Consider the following 21,777-nt stretch of genomic DNA (forward strand, 5'->3'; position numbering starts at 1 on the left):
ACGCCCAGACGGCCTGCTCATTTCCTAAACAGCCCAATTAGCAAGCGCGGATCTTCAAATTTCGTGGACTATCCCCTACATCATGAATTGACGCTGGGAACGACGATTTCACTGGCTTATCAATCGATTAAACACATTATAGTTGCATAGTACAGATGATACAAAAAATGTACATGATTAATGCTTCAAGTGAGCCTGGAATGTCACACTGCACAAAGAAACGTATTCCTATATGACGCATTAGACTGCTTCTCTTGCCTACAGGTGGAAAATGGGATTTTCTGTCTGTGTTACATCACAACTTCACAGACCTTTGTCTCTAAAACGTGTGCATTTGGAACAAAACACTTAATAAACAAAACAATACAAATAAACAAGAGCTACAGTGACTACTGTGCTTACTTGCTGCCATGATATGCACTGTGAGCAAAACATAATGGAAAAAAAAAGCACATGCTACAAAGCAGTTCCACTCTAAATGACAAAAACTGTCATTTCTGGATTTCGTTACTTTGTGATGGTGTACTTCAACGACAATCTGTTGCCCCGCCCCCTTATAAGGGAAGTACGTAGTAGGCAACATTTCCTTCAGCAACAAGGGCAGCTTCCTTAAGAGCCACTTGCAGGGCCTCTGTTTGTGTCCACCCAATCAGATTAATTAAAAGGAATTTACACAGTCACAGCAGACAATAAATGAAGCCATCACCTTCATTTCAAGAATTGCTGTGTATCTGCGGGGTGTTACATGCTTGTATATTTTAACAGGGCATCACTAATAACCATCACACGCTGCTGGTAAATTCATTTTAGACTGTGGTGTAGTTGCGATGATGTCCTCTGAAGTTGTTTGGAAGCCGTCCGCACAATGTTTAAATGGTCCATAAGCAGCTGTGAGGCAGTAGGTTTCAGCCAAATCACAATTAGAGCATCAGCAAGTAGACGCCAGTCAAAGTAGGACAGCGTTCATCTAAAAATGGCAGCCATTTTACCACCATTCTCACGCTCGTTAAAATAGCTGCCTATTTAATCCTCTTTCCTGTTCAAAGGTGCATTGTTAAGTGTCCTCTGTACTGCTTATAGAAATCATTTTGGGATCCGTTGCATGAGATCAGAATGCTGCGTTTCCATGACAACAGCGGCTCGCTGCATGTTGCAGTGCCAGTTGTGATCACTGTCCTAAATTTGATGTCTGTTTCCGCAAATCGAACTGTGAACACATCATTTTCGGGAGCGCTGCATTATAAGCCAAGGTATGGCACCATAAATCTATATTTTACTCTTTTTTTTCCTTGAGTCACTGGCCACACCTGCACAAAATTGTGATGAATAATTACACATTCTGCCTTCGCAACGATAATGATACTGCATCTGAGGAAAAAAAAATCAATGCATCTCAGAGGTTACAATACAATGGTGTTTTTCTTCTTCTCTGGTCGTACTTAGCAGTCGCATAGAGCCGGGATTATTATTTGGGTGACTTTATTTCAGTGCAGGCATGTGCACACAAAAACACCAAGTGGTGCTCAAGCACCTGACCTTTTCTTCTGGATGTTAAACAAAAGAACTTTTTTTTCAAGATATTTTTTAAATTAATTCAGATATTTACACACACACACACACACACAACACACACACACACACACACACACACACACACCACACACACACACACATACACACACACACACCAAAATGAACTGCCCTTTCTGTCATCAGATCCACAAAAAGTATTTCAACATTTGAGGGGATTTCTTGGAGTCTCTGATAAAATTGTGCTTATAATTCATTTTCAATTTCACCTGCACCCAAAAGTGTGTATGCACGCTCTTGTTTAGGAGCAACTCCGGAGCAAAAATGAAACTGTATTTTGTCAAAGGCAACATTTGATTGAATGATATCACACTATTGCCTCTGGATGGATGAAGTCGTCCAGGTATCTGATTTTGTGTTTTTGGTGGCTATTTGAGAGAGAGAGAGAGAGAGAGAGAAAGAAAGCATAATGGCCAACGTCATAATGCAGCACTGACCCCTTGGCAAGGGTACACACACATCTAAATAATCTGCCACAGGCGTCACTCAAGATGGAGTCCAAACTGCAATGCACTGTACTTAGCTCCATCATCAGACTGCACACTATTTCAGTTACTTGTTCCCTTGGGAATACGAGGCCTCGTCCTTATTCCCGTATAGACTCGGATTTATGAATAATCCAAAATCGACGGTCCAAATTCTTTTTGATCTACGGCAACATTCACCCCGTCAAACAAGCCTTTGCGTTGTATGATAAAGGCGACATGACAGATGTTTGTCTTTGGAGGTCTGCCATTTCGCATGACATTTTTTTTTTTTTTTTTGCAGAGGCACTCACACATTTGTATTCCTGTCTTGCTCCTTGTGTGTTTCGAAATTGAAGTGACAATCTGTTCATATCTTTTTTTGCAGAGTCGCAGTCACAGACTTATCTTTTCACGCAGGGCTAAAAAAAAAAAAAAAAAAGAAGAAAGAAGAGACAACAACAATAAAATTCTCCCTCTGAGTTATGGCCGGGCTGCACATCACAGAGCTGAAGTGAACTGCATTCGTCTTCACTGTCCCCTTGCAGCCATGCTGGAAATTGAAGCGCTAGGTAATAGACTCATGACCCCATTGTGCGTGGCGTTCCAGCTATCCTTCCCTCTCTTCTGACAACTTTGTACAAATGGGTCAGTCATCTGAATCCTGCTTCAGCCTTTAAAAAAAAAAAAAGTTATCAATACAGTTCGACCAGAAACTATTATTTCATTTTGAATGCCTGATAAAGCTCAAAATATGCACCCAAAAAATGGCAGTTTGTAACGTTGTAACTATTTTCATACAGCTGTATCGTAATTGTACCAAAACTTCATCTACCATCCTTTCTCGTGTGTAATAATAGCAAGTGTTTCCATGAAATATGAAAGCGGCAGTCAGGCTCTCTTGACTCTCTCACGAACACTCGGACCCTTTTACACGCTCAGCCTTTCAAGGTACAGCAAGGTGGCGCCAGAGAGCACGTTTCTGCTCAGATGCCAATCCTGTGCAAAGCCTTCACTGGCCCGTTGCCATCTAAGCCCAAGAGGGGAGTTTGCCTCCCGATGATACTAAGAATAAACTTGAGCGCAATTTCATGCAAAATATGTGAAGAGCTGGAATTACATTTTCCCGTGAATTGTTATTAGTGTCTGCATCGAACAAACGGGCACGTATTCACTTTCCAATAGTCGAGAAATAACTGAAGAAAGGAGGGGAAAACAATTGGCAAATCAACATAATCTGTTAAAATCCCCCTAAACCGCTTTTGTCCAAATCTGAAAATCTACATCATTTAATAACCTAATCCACTGGGGAAAAAAAAAAAAAAACAGTGAAACCAACACTGAAGCCAAGTGACGTCCGCAAGTCTCCTCTCTATGTGGAATTGATCATTTTGTCAGGAGTGGATCGGTTATGCACATAACCTATTCATGAAATACATTTTGCTGTTGATATTAGTGTGCACAAATGTGACTTTTCTTCGAGAAGCTTCGTCCCCATCGAACAACATGCATCCGTCCGACAATTTCCTCGTACACGGAGACCGATGAACATTGGGCTTGTCGGTGCTCCAGCAGTCTCGTCTCTTTGCGGGGTCATTCGAGGATGAGACACTCCACGAGGGTGGCGTGCAAGACAAAGTTGCCACTCCGGCTCCTCGCAGCTGGGTGATTAAGTCAGTCCATCTCCAGTGTGCAAAAATCGCGAGTACGGCTGAGGGTCGCGGCCTTTTATTGGCAACACGGGCAACGGATCCAACTTTTTAAGTTTGTTTACATCTGAATCTGCTTGTAAAGCAACGGACGAGTTCACATTTTGTTCTTGTCTTTCTTTGATTATTTTAGGATAAGTGTACATATTTTCCTGAGTCTTTATGTTTTTTTTTGGGGGGGGGGCAGTATAAAATGAAATAATTGGAAAGTACTTCTTAATTTGGTCAAATGTATTTGTACGCGGTGGAACGGTGGATCTGCTGGTAAAGCGTTGGCCTCACAGTTCTGAGGTCCCGGGTTCGATCCCAAACCCACCTGTGTGTAGTTTTGCATGTTCTCCCCGTGCCTGCGTGGGTTTCCTCCAGGCACTCCGGTTTCCCCCCCACATCCCAAAAACCAGGCAACATCAATTGGACACTCCAAATTGCCCCAAGGTGTGATTGTGAGTGCGACTGATGTTTGTCTCGATGTGCCCTGCGATTGGCTGCCAACCAGTTCAGGCTCCAGCACTCCTCTCGCGAGGATAAGCGGCAAAGAAAATGGATGGATGGATATTTGTATACATGAATAAAATAAACATGCTGCTGTTCCTCATAATTCATAAGCAACATATCAAGACTGAATCCATATGAAAAATATGGATCAGTGAAACGTGGCAATGAGGTGATGCCATCTTTAATTGAAGTCTCCAGATGACATGGAGGAGCTCGAACTTTTTTTTTTTTTTGACCCTCCTCACGCTGTGGCGACCCCGAAAGGGACAAGCCGAAAGAAACTTACTTTTTTCACTCGACTCCAGCGGGAGGAAGTAACAGAAATGCAGGAAACCGCAAAGTGTGATGATGTCATTTCCTTTTGCTTCGCAATATTTTAAAAACGCACATTGCATTCGGCTTGGAGCCAATTGATATAAAAAATATGAAGTCAAGCCAGAATGAGTTTGAGTGATGTTGCGTTGTCATCATTTCAACCAACAGGGCAATATGTATATATTTTTTCATTTGCTGTGCAGTCAGTTGTACCAGCTCCTCATAAACTAATGGATGCTAATGAAAGCTCAAACTATGCAAATACAGCCTGACAAATTATTTATTTGCGCTTCTGCAAGTTGAAGCGGAAGCACGAGTCCCTTCTTTTGGTTTCTAGGAATGAGCCCACAGCATCGAACAGAGAAACTGGGTCATTACGTGTGTGCGCGCGCGCGTGCCTGCATTTGACACCCGATAAGTCCATTTTGATCGCTTCACTCACTTTTCTTCTTTCCGATGCATCGGAGGCACAACGGAGAGACTGATTAAAAAAAAAAAAAAAACAATCTTTATTCAAATGATCATAATTAAGCAGAACATTGAAGCCAAATAAGCGACAGCAAAAACCTGACAATTAACTGGACTTGAAAAGAAAGCGTGGCCTTTCTCTATGCAAGTTTTGCACATTGTGATGGAACTTTCAAGTACGCCGCACAATCGCACTGGTGATGAGATGAGGGGGAAAAAACGCGGAGACGCATTCACAAATGAGAACAACACCAAGTGACAACACGCACTCCTGTGCCATCGGATCACAGTCAACTTTACAGGCGATATCAAAAAGTCTACTTTATAAAAAAAACACAGGTATAAAGTGTTTGGATGTACCGTAAATGCATCTACTGGTGGCGGAAAACAAAAGACTGACTTGCTAACTTTCAGTGTCTCCCTATGAGCAACAAATTGCGGCATGTCATCATGAGAACCGTAATTTTGAAGAATTTTGTCGGATCAATGGATGGTACAAGAGCATTTCCAATCCCAGTAATACATGTATTTGGTAAATTATAACATTATTGTTGTGTGGGTTTTTTTTTTTTTTTGTCTGTGTGTACTAACTACGTGTTTCCCATGTGCTTATGACGCCTGTTGTTTTACAATACTGGTCGTAATTATTCCATTCGTCAAAAGTCTTTTTACAATGCAGAAGGCACACAAAAAGCTTATTCGATGGGCAATTGCACACTTTAGGAAGTGTCGGCTTTAAAAATTTATTGCACTTATGCATGTTCTCCACGGCAATAGATTCCTTGTTGTCTATAGTTTGTTGTCTAATGTCACAAAAGCAAAAGTATCAAACGTTAAGCTTTTGCTGTCTTGCTCGGTACGATTCTGGAAATATTTTCCTCTTCATTGGATCCTTGCGAGTGCTGCGATTCCCTTTCTGATTTGTGCATATTTGAAAAGTTTGCAGTACTTAGCTTAATGCTCATTTGTCCAGCACTGCAACTTAAACCACATTCTCTTCTTCTAACTCTATCACATTTGATCACTAAGCACCGGAATGAGTTGCTTTAAATCAGCCGCTTGTTTCTGAGAAATGAAAGTTTAGTCTTCTCAGAGGTCAAAAAGATCACAATAAAGGACAGCAAGTTAAAATCTCAGTTAGAAACTACGGAATAGCAAAACATCGAATCCACTAAACTTCACGACTGCAACACAAAATGCCCTTAAAAAAGCCCACAGAAGCAGCATTAAAAGTTATGACACAAACTATCAATAAAAACAAATAAACCCCCCACCCCTAAAAAAAAAAATTATCAACCTTGGATGCGCTTCAATTCGGTCGTGTCCAAAATGAACGACTACATTTCTATGTTCTTCTTTATATGAATTGATAGATTCATTATTACAATCGAAATATTAATATACATTTTCAGCTACATTTGAAGTTTATTTTGATATTTTCATGTTGATAGAAAAAGAGATGGACATTTGTTTTGAAGCAGTGCTACTGTTCACTATGCTTGAATGTACAATGCCCTTTCACCTCATTGGTCATGTCACATTAAGTTTGAGGGCAATTTCAACTTTTGTCTCCCTCATGCCACATTCCAAGTATTTTTTTTTTTTAAATAAATACAGATTTTGCGAAGTAACTTGTCCCCAAAATACAGCAAAAACACTAGCTAAGATAATTAATACATGGCCGGTCAGACTATTTATTACAGTATCTATGGCGAGAAATTATCCACTTGATACTCAAAACTCATTCAAAATGTTGGACGAGAAACACATAAAAACTTTTTCTGCACCCATTAGCTTTAGCTTTCATTTTTAGACATTTGTGAGTACTCTGAGTAAAATGCCAGAGAAAGTCAGATTGCTTGATGATAGTGGGAGCTTTTTTTTTTTTTTGGACAACAGCTCCACACATAGAACAGTCAAAATGTCATATATATATATATATATATATATAAAGGAAAGCAAGCAGCATTTAAATGGATGACATAAACCTGTCACAATTGAATAAGTAAATAAGTCCTATGGAAGAATCATGTTCACCCTGACTGTTATTGATAAAGCACATTTTGTACACGGCACTACCCGTTTGAGTCGCGTTGAAAAGAAATGGGAGTGAGACCGCTCAACTCATGTTAAGAACAATAAAAGTTTTCAATTCTTAGTCCAAATGAGACATATTTTAGAATCATGCAGATTCATGCTGAAAATAGAAGACCTGGGATGATGAAGCTGAACGAACTGAGAATGATTCCTTTACTTCCATCACACGATTATTAAAGTATACGATATCTACGGTATCTGCCTATCTAGCTAATGACAATATTTGGAGGATTGAAGGAGAGAAGAGTTGGCTCGGAAGGACTCAAGGAAACGGTTCTGGATTGGTGTGGGAGTCATTGACTACTCGCAAGAGAAGATCGGATCACGCCGGTTCTCTTCTGGTTGCCTGCTGAGAGACAGAACATCGAATTAGTCCTGGAATCAACATGACGAAGATTACACAAACTCCTCACTCATGCAACGGCGGATTGCGACTGGTTACTGCCACCATCGTTCAAGCGTCATTGTGGCAAAACTAAATGAAGTTGTAGCAACTTGTATTCATCCCAGTTCAAAATAAAAATATAAAAATACAAAATCATTCATTAGGACACATCAGTGTGGACAAAACATGCAGCAAGCGTCATAATGTGAACTTTGGCAATTAAACTGGCCTGGCCAGAATTGAGGATGGCCAGATGTGCACGACACGATTCTGACCGCCAGCCAATTTCATTCTAATCTGTGCTCTCGGTAAGCTTATTGGATTCCCGACTTGAGATCTTGGCCAATTTAAATGTAATGCAATGTTGTGCGCCTGTTGACACAAATACAGGCAGCTACCCATCCGGGGAAAAGGTCAGTCATAGCGTTTTAAAACTAAATCAATTTGAACTGAAAAAAACAAAAACAAAAAACAACCAGCGTACCTCCAGTTGTAGAATGGACTTCTTTTTCATTTTGAATACTTAAGAACAGAAGAAAAGAGACAAGTTGCACAATGAGTATGAATGTCAAACACCATGCAAACATACGCTATTCCCGTGTACTTGTTTCATTGTACTGTACACGTTTGTCCTGTCCAGTGTTTAGTTGTTACGGTTCAGTTTGCTGGTTGCCCGCCGCCAGAAGGGACTTGGACTCTTTGCACTTCATAGTTTCACAGCAGTTAACTTGGTTTTTACGCTCGTGACATTTGAGAATAATTAGAGGAAAAATAAAAGAAAACTAAAGGTGATTCTGCTCACCCCGCCGTCCATCTTCTTCATTACAGCACACAGGTATGATAGTTCTGAACTTTAAAATCTAAATGTCGACATTGCGCGTACGCTCCGTAAAGTTTTTGCCACGGCAACGGTTTGACTCTGGGACAGACTCTTTCAATTTGGGAACGTTGTGCTTGTTTGACCTTGGAGGTTCCACTCCACGTGGGGCTGTGCAGGAGCTGCTTCTGATTGGCCAGACCCCCTGCACGATTTGGCACTTGTTTGTGAGGATAAGCGGCTCCCAAAGTGGATGGCTGTCCCTGAAGAGGAGCGCTCCCCGTCAGCTTTCTTTGAAGTCGATTCCCGCTCTTCTGCCACCCACCCCTGTGATATGCATCTGGGATGAATGACCTACATCTTGCATTAGACATTGAACAGTGGAACATCATACGTGCATGTCGGCGCGCATGTGTGTGTTTGTGGGTGCGCGAGGTGGGGGCGGTGCTGTCATTGTTTGACCCAATTATTCAATGTGATTGCTTGTCGGCTCTTTCAGTACTCGAATAAGTAATAGTCGGTCCTGCACCTCATCAAATTGCACTAAGAAATCAGCGCATCACTTCACCCCCGACCATTGTCTCTTTGTTTTGTTTCTGTCGTGGTTCAAGGTCGTGAATACATTTTAGCTGGAAATGTAGCCGACAGTGTGAAAGCTGGGACTTTGCCAGTCTTTGTTATGATCTATGTCAGACCTTGATGGAGGCAAACCATATCTAGCAGCATGACAATATGTCTGCACGTCGCGGTGCGGAGACCACATACTGTTTCAATATCGGAATTGGCAAGCCGGTTGCTGTTTGTTTGCTATTTTCTTTTCTTTTGATAGCGCTTTAATGTTTGACCTAGACAAACCTAAAGTGGACTGTGGATTTGGTGATAGCCGCTGACTCATTTTTTGTTTTGTTAAGTATTATTCTTGAACCCAAACTATACTCCTATATTTCACTTTGTTGGGTTGTTGGCAAACCTTTTCCCTATTATCGTCATTGTCTACGGTGGAATCATGCCATATTTTTGCCATCCCTCATTTTGATCTTGAGTAGAAATAGTTTGAGGAAACCCACCATGAGAAATACTTTTGTCTGTTCATTGTAAATACTTAAAAACAAAAACATATTTAACGGTGATCAACAATCTCCAAGTATCATAAAGTTATCGGAATTTGTTGAACCTTCTATTAGTATTATGTTTAACTTCGTATGTGCCGCCGGTGCCTTTAAAAAGTCCCTCAACACACAGGTTAGTCTGCATTTGTTCTTGTTGATGATTGTGCTGTTTGTGGTGTTATTTAGCAGCCAGTAGACTGCCAAATATCGCACATTGGACGTACCTCCAGTGTAGATGCTCTGGACTCTGTGGTCTCGCTCGGCCCTATGCTCCTGGGTATGCTGGACACAAAGTAGCCGGCTCCTTTGGGTATGATGGGCTGTCTGACGACGACTTTCCCTTTCCTGGTCTCAGCGAGAAAGAGGCTGTACCAGTAGGCGTCGCTGGAGATCAAGGTGGAGTCTGCGATTGTGGAGCTCCTCTGGCTGATCACGCTATTCCTGCTGATCACGCTGTTCCGATTAGCTGGGGGAATCTTGATCGCCTTTGGCTTGGGCTTTTGACACTTCAGCACAATAATCACCAAGATGGTAATGAGCAGCATGAAGGAAACGGCCCCTAAGCCGATGACTAAATACAAATTGAGGTCTGTGAAGACGTCATACTCCAGCGGCAACTCTGTTGTCTCTGAAAATGCCATGGCGTGTTCGACAGTGGCTATTTTGATGGTGACGGTGGTAGAGAGGGCAGGGTTGCCGTTGTCTTTCGCGGCGATTACGAGTCGCTGTTGCCGGGGGTCTCTGTAGCTGAACATTCGGGTTGTCCGGATCTCCCCGTTGTATTGGTCTAGACTGAAGAGGGTTGTATCGCTGATTTGCAAAAGCTGGTAGGTGACCCTGCCGTTCTGCTCCGAGTCAGCGTCGATGGCAATCACTTTGGCCACGAGATGTCCCTTATCTGTAGACCTGGGTATCACCTGCTCGACGACAGACCCCTGCGCCCGCCACGGCGACACTATGACAGGGGTGTTGTCGTTTTGGTCCAGAATGATGATATGAACCGTGACATTGCTGCTCAGCGCGGGGACGCCGGAATCCCTCGCCTCAATGTGGAAAAGGTACTCCCGTTCTCGCTCAAAATCAAAAGTCTTCAAGGCGTAAAGGTCGCCATTTTCTGGATTGATGGAGAACAGCATTGACATGGATGTGTTGGCTATCTCCTTCTCCATTATGAAATAGACCAAGTACTGGTTCTCATTCAGATCGGGGTCAAACGCACTCAGAGATGTCAGCGAGGCTCCCGGCAGATTATTCTCCATCACGTGGATGGTGTAAAAGGACTTTGGGAATGCGGGAGCATTGTCGTTGATATCATGAATCTCTAACGTGAAAGTCTCGCTTTCAGTTAACGGCGGCGTTCCTTTATCTGTCACCTTCAACGTTATTTCATATTTGCTTTTTATCTCTCTGTCCAGTGGCTTTGAAACCAAGAGCTCAAAGTAACCCTCTGAGGACTGATTGAGGATGAAGGGTAACATTTCTTGCTGACTTAAAGTCAGCTCCACTTGGCCGTTGACCCCGGAGTCCCTGTCACTGACACCGACCACCGCGATCAGGGTCCCTACAGCCGTATTCTCGGCTGTTGCGCTCTTGAGAGACTTAATGGTCAGTTCTGGGTAGTTATCGTTCAGGTCGGTGACAGATACCACAACTTTGCAGTGTCCTGACAGCGGGCTGGACCCTTCATCCTGAGCTTGTACGTGCATCTCAAAGCTCTGATTCTCCTCAAAGTCAACGACCCCCTTCACCTTGATCTCGCCCGAATGTCGGTCAAGCAAGAAGAGCTCCTGTGTCTTCTCAGATGTGTAGAGCGTATACGAATATAATAAGCGTGCATTTGTGCCTTCGTCCAAATCTGTTGCATTTAAGGTAATGACAACAGTCCCTGCACCTGAATTCTCCGGAAAACTGACTTCAAACACCGGTTGAGAGAAGAGGGGGGCGTTGTCATTGATATCGAGGACATTGATAATAATACCGGCTGTGCCGGAGCGGGGAGGAACCCCTCCGTCCACCGCGGTTAAAATTAGATTATGCACCGCATCTGTCTCTCGGTCCAGATTGCCATTAAGAACCAAGTCTACGTATTTGGAGCCATCGCTGCCAGTTTGTATGTCAATGTTGAAGTATTTGCTCTCGCTTAGATAGTAAGTCTTAATTGAATTAGCGCCAACATCCGCATCGACGGCATTTGTTAATGAGAATCTCTCACCGGGAGGAGTTGCCTCGGAAACATCCAAATTGATGGTCTTCCTCCGGAACACCGGTGCGTTGTCATTAATGTCCATGATCTCCAGTTCGATGTTGAAAATACGAATTGGGTTTTCCAGTATGACATCCATCTTCATAAAGCACGAGGCTGTTTTAGACATGCAGATGCTCTCCCGGTCGATCTTCTCGCGGATGATGAGCTCTCCGGTTTCTTTGTTGATGTCAAGGTAATTTTTGCTGTGAATCATATCCAGCTTTGCTTTCCGCTCCACCATGCTTCGAACATCCAGACCCAAATCGCTGGCGAGGTTGGCGACAAAGGAACCCTCTTCCATCTCCTCCGGAATGGAGTAGCGAGTGATTGAAAGCACAGACGCGCACAACGCACAAAATGCAAAAGCTGCGACCAGCAGTCGTGTCCGTAAAAGCGCCACGAGAGAAGCCATTGCGCTGCCTTTTAAGTGAAGCGATCGAGCAAATGCGTCCTGATGTTCAAGCTGTCTGGATGCAAACGAGCGTCGGATTCATTCTTGGCTCCACGCGTGGGAGCTGCAGCAAGCGGTCCATCCGATTCCTGCAGGGGCGTGTGCAGCGTTTGTGTAGACCGGCCTCGGGTGGCCCAGCTCACATAAAAAGGATGTGGGGGGAGGGCGCGCGGGGAGGGGGGGGGTCTATGGAGGAGAGGGGGTGGGGGAATTGACCATTTTATACATCCAAACGTCATAACCTCCTTTAAAAACGTGCATTTGGTGTGGATGTAATTTAATGCCAACACAGAAAGGGAATTTAATGAATGAAAATGTTTTTTTTTTTTTTTTTTTGAATGATGCTGGCATAGAGCATGTAGGAATTTTAAGAGCAAGAAATAAGCATTCACGATGATGGCATTGCTACCAAAGAGAACTATCGCACAAACCCAAAGCCCCCATAAATCATTTTGCCTTTTCATTTTTATCAGGAGCTGCAATTTTACGCTCATGTTTGCATCTATTAAAAGCATCCCCCATATTCCCCTATATTAACTCATCATTTCCGGTTTCTGGAATAACCCCCCACGAACAATGTAGAGGGACTAAATTAAGTTTTCTTTTCACGTAACCATGGTGACGATTAGCTCTTTGTCATGGTTGTGTGATTTAGATTTAGCTCAACTGCAGTGATGCTTGGTGAGAGGTTCTTTGTGGTGGGTGCGTTGTGCTTCCATTTGTCTGTATTTTACCGCCACCTAGTGAAACATTTAGGAATTAGAGCAACATGCAGGATGTGATACATTTGGCACGATTGGTCTCTGGGATGGGAAGTGAGGGTACAAAGACTCATCTGAACCTGCGTGAGGTACTGCTGCACAACCGGATGAGATCCAAGAGGCTGGATGAAATATGATAGATACTATTGTTCAGTTTTGATTGACACAGAAATACAATGAACAATGTGTGCTTTGCAATTGCGGCTTGCGGTCAAGCTTTTTGTGGAAAAAGTATTTTAACTTGTCTCAGGTTCTAAAGCATTAGGACGGATTGCTTGGTTGCCAAGGCAAACTGCTCAGGTGAAGAAACTGTTTTTGTGCCGTGAGGTGTTTTTGCGCAGATAGACCTTGACCTCCCACCAGCTGAGAGTGATTGGAACGAGCACTAACGAAGGGGCGAGTCGTCAGCCACGACCTTTGACCCTTTGCTTTCAAAGTCCTTGAGGATTACAAAGTCCTGGGGGGACTCTTTCTACAGAGAGATTGAGAACCTGCACATGTACGTCCTCAACAGTGGCCGCAGTGCATGAGAACATGCATGCACTCGCCATTTCCCCCCAATTCAATTAATAATCCAACTCGATTTAACAAAGGCAAAGTATCTGTGATGAAGTTACACCCTCTAGTGGCAAAACGATACTTCCTCACCCTAGCCATATTGCTCACGGGAGGAAAAAAAACAAAAATCGTGAAGCGCATCTTGAGTTCTCCCGGTTTGATATGAAACAGACAATATCCATATGCGCGTCCTCTGGCTGCATGCCGGACGCGTGTTCTGCTCGGTTGCCTTGCCGGGCCGCTTTTGGCGGTGTTTGTGATTCAGTCAAATATTTCTTTTTGGCTCTTTTCTCTGGAAGAACTGCCAGGATAAACGTTTGCGAGTCAATCTGTATTTGTGTGGATGTTCTTTCGGTTGCCTTTAAACGCCACAGATTCCAGGCTCTTTTAGACAGATGGGGAATGAAACTATGCTCAAATATTATTGACTCTTCCATGCATGGCATGCGTACAGCGGGTTTGATGTGCCCAATCTGGACCTGAATTGTACATACGACGATTGCAGACAACTTTTCTCTGACACATTTTACTTAATATTCTCTATACATGTTGTCATGTGTGGTCACCACACGCGTCACTTTAAAAACTACTGCACTTTTCAAGTTGATTTGGTTAAAACAAACAAACAATCAGGACATGTTTTGGGTTTAAGGTGAATTTTATGGATAGAATATATATTTACTGTACAAACCCTGTACAAAGTGAATATTTCTCCCACGTATGAACATGTATTTGAATACAGATGAATCATGGCTAGGCCGAGATCACATTGGACATTCATCCTGTATTGTGGAGCAAGCCTTAAAGCCACACGTCCACCTAAATCCTGTCATTATTCGCATGTGAGATGAAAAACAGTCAAAAGTACTCAGAGAAATTTGTCCAACATGTACAAGACTTCTTGAGGAAGATTAAACAGCTACTACTGAACGAGTTGCTAAATAGAAAATGTACTCATGAGAACTAAGTAGGAAAGCATTTACAATATTTTACCATATGCAGTTAGGGCTGTAGGTTTTGGACACTAATTGGGGAAAAAAAAACATATTTTGAATAACCCTGACCATCAGTCTGTTTTGTTCTTCTTATATATATATATATATATAGAATTGCTTTTTAAAAAATCTCACAAGAACAAACTTGCTAGTTCCAAATACATCAGACCAAGAGTCCGCAGAACGCTCGGTGTCTTATTTCAGAACACCACGGCTCATGAGGCCATCATCTTTGTCAGAAGACTGTTCATATTTAGAGGTCATTTTCTTTTTCTTCCCAAAAGTAGAAAAGGTGTTGTAGACGTCCAGCTCCCCCCGCGGTGCAAGCTTGAGTGTGCTGTAGCCAGATATGCTGCCAGGAATGTACACATTGTGCTGGTAGTCCGGTGTATCGGAGGGAATGTACACATTGTGCTGATAGCCCGCTGCCTCGGACTGAGGCTGCGAGTACTTTGGAGTACAAATGACGTTGGTTTTGTCTTGAAGAGACGTTTTGCATTCTGTAAAATTGGGCAGTGAGTACACGACAATTGCGTGCTTACTTAGCAACGCGACCAAGAACAGATTTAACACCCGGCACTCACCACTCATTTGTTTTCCCCAGGTCCAGTACTGCGGTGCCGCAGAGCTGAAATACTCATCAGCGTCGTACTGCTGTGGACGGGATAATGTGCATTCCACATTTCCGGAACTGTACCTGAAGAGGTAGAAATACAACTTCGGTGTAGTGTCATCCATCTGCATCGAGTGCATGTGTGACCTCTGTTCAACTTTTCACCTCTTGTATGATGAATTGCGTTGGTTCTTGGTCCAGGTCCAGTCCTGACTGGAATACTTAAGCTGCATGGTCCAAGCAAACCAAATGCAAATCAATAACTTGCACAAGTGCAGCAAATGTGTTTTCTGCTCGACTTGTGTGCCTTTTTCTCCTTTGTTTGCGATCACGCTCAATAGCTCGTATGGGTTCATATCTTACTGGTAAAAAAAAAAAACAAAACAAAACAAAACAAAATTGGATGTTATATTGCTTTCAAACATAAATTTCAAGATATTTCTGTGTGTAGTCGTTATGATGGAACAAACTTCATACTGGAATGCTTTTGATACGCCTGAAGAATCAAAAAAAAAAAAAAAGCAAACCCTAAAAGGATGATCATGAGGTAACGATGAACAAATTGATTGGATGTGAGGTATCACATGACTTGGGGTGCACGAAATGACGAACGGGATGAATAATGAATGTCGCTGCAAATTTAGCAATTTGCACTGAATCAGGGACAAAGTTGTGATCAGCTATTTAGCCCCTAATGGCAGAACAATCCAATTTTAGATTTTTGGAACAGTGCCCCCCCCCCCCCCGGGCCACTCCCCCCGAGTTACACAATCTTGATGATTGTATTCATACAAAAAAAATCCCTGCAATGGGTAACCAATGCTTTACATTTGCATTCCGCGCTCGATCCATCGTTCTCAAAGTTTTTACATTGAGTACCACCTCAAATAATACTTAACTCTGCAACAACTACCATAATCAAAAACAAAGTACAATAATGTGGTGGGCCCAAGTGTTCATCCCAAAAAATGAGACAAATTTACAGTATGTTAAAGCTTCATACAACCGGAGTTAAAAAAAAACATTTACTGTACTGTATTAAAAGAAACATTTCAAGACAGTGTACATCTATAGCAAAGCAACTAAAACCGTTTACATACAACAGTCTGCATTGGTGGATTGTAGATCAATCCACGACGCCATCTCCACGAGTCACTTACGAGAACTACTACATTAACAACATCCCACAGACTGCATTGGTTCATTCCACTGTATTATCACATCCCCTCCTTTATTAACAGTTGTTTTGTTGATTGCATCAACAGGAAAAAATACATTATAAATAATTTAATTTTCACGCTATTTTGTATGGACCTTTTGGGGGAGCTTGAGCACCCGCCCCAAGAAATGTCTGTGCTGAATATGATATGTAGTACAGAAAAAGTACAGCTGCATGGAAAGTGTCGTTCTACACCACTGAATTCAAAACAGGAGCAAAATGAATAACACGGCCCTTACGGTGAAAGTTGGTGGTTGGAAGAGGTTTGTGTGTGGTTTTTTTTTTAATTTGTGTGCCGTTACCTCTTTGGGGGTTGACGTTCGGTTGTTGGCCAGCTCATTATGGCCCAGTGCGCTCCAACCAGATGTCAGGTAGTCTGCGCTTTTGGCATTATTCTGCCGAGCAGACAGGATGGGACTGTAGGGCTTGAGGAACATGAAGTCGCTTTTGGAGGATTCTGGCGTCAGGCACATCTTGTAGCAGTAAGCTTGAGGGAGCGCGCTATTACCGCTGGCCTCGGCGCACCCGACCGGGTCCGCCGACGTTCTGATGTTCAAATTGGACTTTTTGAAGACGTTGGTGCCTCCGGGCGATGCCGAGCGACAACAACAGCACCGCACGCCGGTGGAGTGCAAGTTGGACTCTTTCCGGGACGCTCCGTCCTTCAGCCTCCTCACAGTAACAATGACGATGATAGCCACCAGAAACGTTAAGGAGACAGTGCCGAGGGACACGATTAAGTAGAGGCTAAAGTTGGAGCTGTGACGGGGGCTCAGGGACAGGTCACCCGAATCGGCCTGAGATTCTGGCAGGCTGTCAACCACTGACAGAATGATGGAAACTGTGGCCGAGAGGGGTAGTTGGCCATTGTCCTTCACCAGAATGACCAATCTGTGCCTCGTGGGGTCTTTCTCCACTAAATGTCGTACTGTCCTAATTTCCCCCGTGTACAAAGCCACACTGCACAAGCTCGGATCAGTTGCTTGGAGCATTTGGAAGAAGAGGCGCGAGTTCTGACCCGCGTCTGCGTCCACCGCTCGTATTTTGGTGATCAGGTAGCCGGCATCAGCGGATCTCGGCACCGTTTCAGTCGGCGGCGTCCCGTTTTGAGGGAGAGGCGACACGATGATGGGCGCGTTGTCATTTTGGTCCAAAATAAAGACGGTCACCGTAACGTTGCCGGTCAACGGCGGGAATCCGGCATCTTGAGCTTGCACTGTGATTTGAAAACTTTTTAACTGCTCATGGTCAAACGACCTGAGGGCATAAACGTTCCCATTATCGGAATTGATGGAGACGTAGGTCGAGGCGGGCATTTCCTGTATGTCGGCTTCTACTATAGAGTAAGAGAGATATGCGTTCTGCCCATAGTCCGGGTCCTGTGCCGTCACCGAGCAGATGGAGGCCCCGGGTGCATTATTCTCAGTCAAGTAGACAGAATAAGAAGGTTGCTTGAAGAGAGGGGCATTGTCATTCACATCAGAAACTTGCACAACAATCGTCTTCCTCGTAAACAGAGGCGGAGACCCCAAATCTCTTGCGGTGAGAGTGATGTTGTACTCTGCCACGCTTTCCCTGTCCAGAAAGTCACTGGTCACCAACGTGTAGTAGTTTTTAAAGGAGGAGTGGAGCTGGAAGGGGATCAGATTTGGGATCTCACAGTCCACGTTGCCGTTTTCCCCCGAGTCCTTGTCTGTGACGCTGATGACGGCAATGACGGTGCCCGGGGGCGCGTCCTCCTGCACAGGCGTGGACACGGACGTTAGGATCACCTCTGGGACGTTGTCGTTCCGGTCCAAGACGTTCACCAGCACCTTGCAGTGCACCGCGACAGCGGAAGGACCTTTGTCCTTTGCCTGGATGTAAATTTCATGCATCCTTGCTTTTTCAAAATCGATCAGCCCCTTCACTTTGATTTCCCCGGTGCGCGCGTCCACCGCGAAGAGCTGGCGCACTTTGATGGGGGCGTGCCCGCTGAAAGAGTAGCTGATGTCCGCGTTGGTGCCCTCGTCTAAGTCGGACGCGTTGAGCTTGATGACAACTGCACCCTTGAGTGCGTTCTCCGCCAGGCGCACGCGATAGAAAGACTGGTCGAAGACAGGCGCGTTATCGTTTGCATCCAAAACGGTGATGTCAATTTGCGCCGTTCCAGACCTCTCTGGCGAGCCTCCGTCCACCGCTGTCAGAACCATCTGGTGAGCGCTCTGCTGTTCCCGGTCCAACGGGTTCTGCAGGACGAGCTCGGCGAATTTACTGCCATCACTTCTTGTGTGGATGTCCAAAGTGAAATGCTCATTGACGCTCAGCAAGTAAGTGCGCAACGAATTGGAACCCACGTCCAAGTCTTGCGCGCTCTCCAGTGGGAAACGGGACCCCGGTGCCGCGGATTCCGAAATGTCCAGATTAAATTCGCCCCACGGGAAGCTAGGAGAGTTGTCATTCACGTCCAGAATTTCGACCTCGACTCTATACAGCTCCAGCGGGTTTTCGATCACCACTTGCAAATGGAAAGAACACGCCAAACTCTGCTCGCACAGTTCTTCCCGATCGAGCCTCTCGTTCACAAATAAGACTCCATTTTCCAGATTGACCTCCACGTACTGCCTCCTTGCGCCGGACACGATGCGGAATCTTCGCGCAGAGAGTTTATCCAGATCCAAACCCAAGTCCTCCGCTATATTCCCCACAAAGGCGCCGTGTTCCAGCTCCTCCGGGATGGAGTAGCGGATCTGTGCGCATGCCGAGTGCAAGAAGCAGACCAGCACCGCAAACGCGCAGGATATGGAGCAGTTTACGCACACCTTGCGTCCCTTCTTCGCCCCTTGAGTGTCCATTTGGAGGCTGGCTCTCAACTCCCATGAAAACTTGACGCTGCGGATGGAGGCCAAGTCGCGCACGACGCTGCGGTGTGGAGGGCAAACAATACAAAACTTGACATTGGTGGGGATGATACGGCTCCTGTTTGTCTGTCTGAGAGGAAGGAGAGAGGAAAGAGCGGAAGGGCGATCGCAGAGGTGTGTGTGCGCGCGCGCGCCCCCGAATCATTGGCCCCACTGTTTCTGTTGAAGGCAAGACGACATCTGCTCGGATAATCTTTACTGCCCACTAGGCCGAGCCAATCCATATCACGGTCCCAAGGCTTTAATTGCATGTAAACGTGCTTGGTTCACTTTGAGACGTTGAACGCAGCATTTGACCACAACAGAAGCTTAAAAAAAAAAAAAAAAAAAAAAAAAAAAGCCAACCGAGAGTTGTAATTTTGCCATATTGTAGAAGTACACTGTGTTATGTTTTTTTATTTTGTTTTTCGTCAACCTGCACGTCCACATCCATCCATCCTCCGTCCATCTATTTTCTGAGCCGCTTATCCTCAAGAGGGTGGCAGGTGTGCTGGAGCCCATGCCAATTAACTTTGGGCAGGAGGTAAGGCCGACCCTCAACTAGTTGCCAGCCAATCGTAGACCTCCAAATCACTTGGTCCAAATTCTGTACATGCATCAGATGAATGATCTTGATCTTGAAGTTTTAAGAAAATTGCTTTCCAAAGACTTGCTGTATGTCTGTGAAAGGGCCCGCTTGAAGATTAAATGTAAATAAACGAGTATAATTCTCTTTTCTCCACCTGCACCATCAAGAAGTTGTGCTCTTGGTTATCAGTAGGATTATAGTGAGGTTTTTTTTTTTTTTTTATATTTTGGCGAACTTAATTTAAAGCAAAATTACATTAGTCATGGTGCCATACAAAACAGTTTTATACATTTAGTGACGGTGCAATTTTTAGTACAGTGTCTGTTGGCACTCATTAGATTGCGCAGGTGTATTTAATGTGGAATTTCACTGAAGGAGAATAATATATACATACACCATTCCAACACATCTGAGAGCGTGATCACTTCAACGGAGCAGTTTTATCTGTTTACTGTCTCCTCAATGCGTGCTCGACCCATTTGCTCCCCAAATCCCAGTTAGGCGGCATGCTGAAAGCTGAAAACACAATCTGTCTGCAGCAGTGAGACCGAAGCAGATGGCGAGGTTTTCCACGGGCTCATGCTCTTTTTAATTAATGGAATGGAGATTAGAGGGCATTTTCCCTGGATCATTAGCGAACAGAGGAATTAAGACATTTTGTGAGAAATAATCCCAAGGCTATCCGTGTAATGCACATGTGGTTTCCTCTCAGTGGTCATATTGACCTGCTTTTCGCAGCCTAAGTGCATGGCATCGCTTACCCAGTGCACAACTAAGTAGCTCGGATGAGGGCACGCAATCACCACATTTAGGGATCAAAAAAAAATACAAAAGAGATTATCTCCCTGTCACTCTTGCTGGCTCTGCAACACACCCGCAAAACACTGACAATCACCCGCTGTCGCTCACTCAAGGGCAAAAGTGGAGAAGCAATCCTTTTGTCTTTCACCACGTTTCAGTTTTAAAACCTTAGGATTAGAAAAGGTTGGGCTGCCGCAGCTTCTTACTCATAATCGGTTTTAGTGAAACATTAAAAAAAAAAAATCCTTTGCATTCTGCTATGATGGTTTAAAGAGCATGTTATGTGTTTCGAGACCAACTAACCATTTTGAATTTGATGATTTGACCTCACAGGCGAAGACCCAAAACAAAACAAAACAAAAAAAAAAAACTATGCCATATTTTCTGCACCACCTGCTCTGAACATGCCATAAGCAAAAATATTCTTCTCACATGATTGTCTCCTCTGGTTATGGGATTAATAACAATTACCACCACTGACCGCTTTCTCTCGTCTTGTCGACGCAGTGCGGCGATTTTACTTCAATGCGACACAATATCAGGACAATATAAGACAAGGCAATTTTGATCAAAATACTGACTTCCGTAAAAAAAAAGCCCGTGTTCACTGTATATTGCGTTGGATTAGAACATGCCCCGCAGGCACCTTAAATAGTCCTCGCGGGCAACCGTGCGCCCGTGGGCATCACGTCGGTGACCCCTTGTTCATATGCTTTAATCAGCATTGTGTCGTCGTCTGTAGTTGCAGCCAGGGTAGAAAATAAAATGTTCAACAGTCCAGTTTTGGTTAGATTAATCATGGCGTTAGATTTGTGCCACAACCACATACTCGTACCCAGAAATAGAGCACAAAAGTGTGTTTTGTGCGCACAAGAACACATTTTGAGTGTATGAACTCACAATTATATTTCGTATACAAGTGATCTTTTCCCACCGTTTTTCTGCACTTTGCCTGCTCGAAAGGTTTTTCCGCGCTTGTGGCTATCGTGTCTGCAACCGTGTGTTTCCCTCCGCGCGCACAAAACTGCCCTTTACGACACTTGACATGTTACAAATGTGTCACAACTGTCAACCAATCTGGAGTCAAAGAGCAGAGCAATTTGATTTGAATGATTTGGCCCTTGCCCTCATCCGCTGTGCTCGCCGTGTTCCGATCCTCCTCCTCTCCACGTGTGTCTTTTCTTGTCTGCCATTTTTTCCTCTACATTTGGGTCTTC

At 44.1% G+C, this 21,777-nt stretch overlaps 2 protein-coding genes across 2 annotated transcripts; both read right to left on the reverse strand.

Moving 5' to 3' along the window:
• Window positions 1–7,391: 7,391 nt before the first annotated feature.
• LOC133492251 (protocadherin alpha-C2-like) lies at window positions 7,392–12,106 on the reverse strand. The gene is made up of 3 exons (XM_061804334.1): window positions 9,674–12,106; window positions 8,008–8,045; window positions 7,392–7,487 (listed from the first exon to the last, which is right to left on the reverse strand). The coding sequence occupies exons 1-2, from the start codon at window positions 12,104–12,106 to the stop codon at window positions 8,034–8,036; spliced, it is 2,445 nt and encodes an 814-aa protein (XP_061660318.1). The 3' UTR covers window positions 7,392–7,487; window positions 8,008–8,033.
• A 2,548-nt stretch (window positions 12,107–14,654) lies between these two features.
• LOC133491955 (protocadherin beta-15-like) lies at window positions 14,655–19,125 on the reverse strand. The gene is made up of 4 exons (XM_061803724.1): window positions 16,594–19,125; window positions 15,238–15,299; window positions 15,044–15,156; window positions 14,655–14,959 (listed from the first exon to the last, which is right to left on the reverse strand). Exons 1-4 carry the CDS (start codon window positions 19,123–19,125, stop codon window positions 14,655–14,657), a joined length of 3,012 nt encoding a protein of 1,003 aa, XP_061659708.1.
• Window positions 19,126–21,777: the final 2,652 nt, after the last annotated feature.

Source organism: Syngnathoides biaculeatus, chromosome 18 (genome assembly GCF_019802595.1).
Source record: "Syngnathoides biaculeatus isolate LvHL_M chromosome 18, ASM1980259v1, whole genome shotgun sequence".
NCBI lineage: Eukaryota > Metazoa > Chordata > Actinopteri > Syngnathiformes > Syngnathidae > Syngnathoides > Syngnathoides biaculeatus.

Excerpts from the sequence above, each read along its gene's own strand:
- LOC133492251 (XM_061804334.1), bottom strand. The coding sequence starts at position 12,106 with ATGGCTTCTCTCGTGGCGCTTTTACGGACACGACTGCTGGTCGCAGCT.
- LOC133491955 (XM_061803724.1), bottom strand. The coding sequence starts at position 19,125 with ATGGACACTCAAGGGGCGAAGAAGGGACGCAAGGTGTGCGTAAACTGC. Across the intron at positions 15,300-16,593 it reads GAACGTCAACCCCCAAAGAG|CTTAAGTATTCCAGTCAGGA; the intron begins GTAACGGCACAC and ends TGGACCATGCAG. Across the intron at positions 14,960-15,043 it reads CTGGGGAAAACAAATGAGTG|AATGCAAAACGTCTCTTCAA; the intron begins GTGAGTGCCGGG and ends CCAATTTTACAG.